This window comes from Geospiza fortis, unplaced genomic scaffold, assembly GCF_000277835.1.
Source record: "Geospiza fortis unplaced genomic scaffold, GeoFor_1.0 scaffold1, whole genome shotgun sequence".
Taxonomy (NCBI): Eukaryota; Metazoa; Chordata; class Aves; order Passeriformes; family Thraupidae; genus Geospiza; species Geospiza fortis.
Genome location: NW_005054320.1, coordinates 3,432,360 through 3,436,898, shown reverse-complemented (window position 1 = coordinate 3,436,898; position 4,539 = coordinate 3,432,360). Strand labels below are relative to the sequence as shown.

The 4,539-nt window shown below is 45.7% G+C and overlaps 1 protein-coding gene across 1 annotated transcript in view; it reads right to left on the bottom strand.

Moving 5' to 3' along the window:
- GAP43 (growth associated protein 43) overlaps positions 1-490 on the bottom strand; it is a 52,974-nt gene extending 52,484 nt beyond the window's left edge. Inside the window, exon 1 of the mRNA XM_005420549.2 lies at positions 369-490. Coding sequence (XP_005420606.1) covers positions 369-398 — 30 coding nt within the window. The 5' untranslated portion in view covers positions 399-490. The remainder of the gene's footprint in view (positions 1-368) is intronic.
- Positions 491-4,539: the final 4,049 nt, after the last annotated feature.

Here is a 4,539-nt window from a genome sequence, read left to right as displayed (position 1 = left end):
CTCAGAACCACAGACAGAAAACCCTAGGCAATATAACTGCCCCTATTAAAGAAAAAAAAAATAATAGAGGGGGGATTCTGGTAGCTCCCCTAAATGTGGATGTAGGCCACCCCCCTTCCCCACATCACCAGCCCCGGAAAGGCAAAACAGTCACGTTGCAGGGTGTGAAAAGAACCTTCAGTCGCAAGATGCTAAAGAATTGCAAAATAGACGTCTGCTGAAAGCAGCTGAAATTTCCTCCCCCCTTACCCCAACCCCTACCCCAGCCCCTCACACACTCAGGCAGACACGCACCCCGCGGACATACGGACATCCAGCAGCCTGGGAGGCTTCTCAACAGAAAGAAACATAAAAATCTTAAGCTCTACCTGTTTTGTTCTTCTCATACAGCACAGCATGATCGTATTGTCCCCTTCCTTCCTTCTTCTTCCTTCCTTCTCCTCTCTCCTTTTCCTCTTCTCTCTCTTATCTCTCCCCCCCACCCTCTCCACTCCCTCCCTCCCTCCCTCCCTCTCTCTCTCCCTCTCTCTCTCGCTCACACACACATACACACACGAGCACACGCGCGCACACACACACCAGGGCAGTTAGCAGCAACTGGAAGGTCCACAGCTCCCCCACCCCCCCAAGTCCCTCGCCAGCCTCATGAATAATTAAAATCTTCAATCTGGACCCAATTACCCAACGACTTTCCCACTGTACAGAGGCGACAGGGGAGAGGGGACACTGCGGGCTGCGCAGGGGTGGGGTGGGCTGGGTGTGTCTGGGAGGCACCGGGCGAGCAGGGCACCGGGCGGCTGCGGAGCCCCCTGCCCTACTCCCACCGCAGCAGCCGAAGCCCCCTGGCCACGGCCAGGAAGGGGATTTATGAGTGAAGAAAGCATAAATCTTTGCTTGGGTGGGGTGGCGTGGGATGGGCACGGAGGGGAGAAGAGGGAATGGAGGTACTGCCACGGCAGGCAGTATGTGCCGTGCACAGGTGATGTACCGTACCGTAGGTGGGAGCTGCGAGCTAAACGGGAGCTGGTAAATATGTTAAAATGGCTGTTAAAAATCCCTCTCTCCAGCACACTCGCAAACATATATGCACGTGCTGCCTTCTCCCTGTGTGCAGGCACAAACCCTGAATAGTGATGTCCTGCACCACTGAATGGGACAACTTTCTCCCTGTTCCCTCACTCCAACCCACAGACCTTCCACAGGCACAGAAAACGATACTCCTGCAATACATTTATTTTTTTCCCCCAAACAGAATAGCTTCCAAACCCACAGATATCATCCCTTTTCCTTCCGTATAGATCTCAATTAATTTCCATGCTGAAGTAATTTCTACACCTATTGATCTCTGCCTGCAAATTGCTGTGAACTATTGCGAGGCAGCTGTGCGTGTTCACACACGGAGGCACCCCCCATGCACGTGTGGCAGCAGGAGTGCATGGGTCTGCATGCACAGGAGATCATGGCGATGCAGGAGCCCCAGCAAACATTAATGCGCACATGCACTCGCTCCCAAGCACGTCTGGAAAGTTATAGTGCCGTGTTTTCTCAGAATATACATGAGCTGGATAGCTGTATCTGTCATTGGGGAAAAAATATCCCAGACAACAGTTAAACCAAAGTGTGACAATGTTGGGCATGTCAAATAATATTTTTTTTAATTGCTGGATTTTTAGGATTTCATAGACCAAAATTCATATTTTAGTTATTTCACTTACTTAGTCTGGGAGGCACTGTCAGATGCTATTCTCTATTTAGCACTAATGTCACTACATCAGCTCCTCTGCCACAGCATGGAGTTACTTCTAATTTACTTTTAATATAAAACTGCCTGCAAAAGAGAAGAAAATTGTCTTAGGTTATTACTAAGGTCTTTGCTCTTTAATTACATCTAAATACATTATTAATGCAAATATTCATGCATGTGTGCATGCCTATACAAATAAATGCATACGTATATAGATATAGTTTCTGGAATACCCCTCAGTACAGACTCCTACATAATCATATCCTGTTGCTATGATATCATTGCAGTTCCCAGTACACCATTTATTTTAAGAAAAGCAAACAGCATTTCAAAGAAAATCTAACTAGCTATCTACATCTGTATGCAATTTAAGAAAGTGTATTTTGGGGTCAAGAAGGTATCAGCATTAGTCCTGGGTTACAGACTAGAAAAAGAAAATAATGATATGGTAATGATATTCAGAGAAGATACTAAACTGGGAAGAGTTGCAAGTACCAGCTGACACAGAAGTAGACCAAAGGATTAAGTAACGAAAATCAGATTCAGCTTCAGAAAATGCAGAGAAAAAGAAGGCAAACTGTGCAATCATAAAAGAAGAGAGGTAAGAAGTGGAGTAGTAGAAAGCAGTGGACATATTTGAGGAAGAGATCTCTGTGACATACATCTCGGCTGATGACACCATGCCAAGGCACTGAGAAGCAGTTCAATGGCATTTTGAATTACACCTGGGGGACTTAGGAGACTCTGCCTTGGCCCCTGGAGTTGCTGGGGGCTCATCTCCATGACGAAGAGAGGGTGTCATGAGCTTGTGCGCATTTGCCAACCCACATGGCTGTTCCCCATGCCCTTTGGAGATGGGAATCCCCTGGTCAAACGTGTCTGAGAGCTTCAGCCGGGTCTTCCTTCAGTGACAATGAAGAGAAACGGGAACTTTGAGGGTGTGACTCAGACCATCCTAAAGCAGGAGCCTAAACTAGGTCAGACAAATCACGCTTCAGAAGTGTTGTAGAAGCTTCATTTTCTTCCCACTGACAAGGCCTTTTTAGGGAACCTCCCTGTGCTAGGGAGCCCTGACGAGGAAAGCCTTCCCAGCCCCCACCTTTCTCAGACACCCACCTCGAGGGGGAGCAGGCTGGCAGCAGAACTGCGCTGGTGCAGTCAGGGAGGGTCAGGCCATTTTCCTGTGCTCACCCCCATCAGTCACAGCCAAAGGCAGAGCCAGCTCTCTTCATGCCCAGCCCCACAAGCACTGTATGCTCCAGTTTATCACAAGTAACTTTTGGCACACAGACAAAACCTCTTCAATGTGTTCCCCAAACATACAGACTTAGTGGTGAGTAGCCAGTCCTCTATAGGCTTATATCCATGTTTCCTCTGAATTAATCTCATTACAGAGAAAAGCAATACATTGAAACCTGAATTTTCAGGGCATGTCAGTTCCTAACACCACTGTCTTTCAAATCAGAACCCTTTAAGTAGATTTAAAAGTTGGACCTGAAATTCTTCAGCAAATCATATGGTTCTGACAATCATATCCCAGCCATGGATATCCATTGCCCTGCCATTTTGGCTGTTTTCACTTCAAACTGTAAAGTAAATTATCTTATAACACAGCTGGAAGAGAGGACAAGTCCACAGCAATGAAAAGGCCAAAGAGAATGAGGGGGAAATAAAGGCACAAACTTCAGCCAGGGAGTTAATGAAAATCAGAAGCAAAAATTAAGGGAAGAAGAACAGGTGAATCTCCATCTCTTTAAGTGCCCAGTTGAAGATGGGATGCTTTCATCCAAATGACACCTTTGTCTCTTCAGGGCACTGCCAGCTCTGGCTCATTCACCACTCCTTCAGAGTCCAGGATAACACTGCATCACGCAGTGTGGATGTGCCCTGAAAGGCCCCTTTGACCTTGGCTTTTGAATCTACACAACTAAAATGAAGAGCAGTTCCAAAGAATAACATGAATGGGGGCCCAGGGAAGTCAGCTAGAAGAAGGGGGTGAACAACGACCGTAGATTTTAAAAGCTTCATCTGTGACACTTCACTGAATGACAGCTAAGGAGGTGGAGAAGTGTGATATTTTCAAAAGTTACAAGCCTCTAGAAGGGAATCATTTGGAGTGATATATAGTCCACTGTTTGGTGTATGCTGCATGTTGCTTCACCATGAAGGGGCGTGTGGCTCATATAAAGTAATTATTATGATGACTTCTTTAATTCAAAGTCATATCTTTAATTTAAAAGGGTAAAGATCATTTCAAAGCAGCAAGACATATTAGTGGTTATTACAAAATAAGGTGGGTCGAGTAAGAAACATAAAACTGTGCTTTTAAAGCCTGTTCAGTGCCTGTTCAGTTCTGCTGCAAGGTTATCCCAGGAGCTTGAGGTCCATATAGATTGAAAGAAAAGGATCTTCTGTCCAGCCACTAATTTTGGTTCAATAGCAAGACATCAGATTCAGTTTCATTTTGAAGAAGCGCATAGTTCCAACCTGCTCCTGGGACTGTAATCAGGTTAATTCCCTGGCCAAACAAAACTAAATATGAAACCAAGAAGAAAACAGTTTGCCTATAAGAGCTGTCCCAGTGGTAACCATACTAAACTGAAGAGGCGTCTCTTTGAGAGAAGTACTGTGAAAGTCCCGTTACTAGGGATATTTAAAGCTTCAGTAAAAACAGCTCTGAAGTGAGCGACTTGCTTTCATTGGGAGATAGACTGGGTTTTCTCTCTATTCATATCTTCCACATATAGTGGTAGCCTTGCCTTTTGTTAGCCAACTTTCATGCTGGCGGGAAAAAA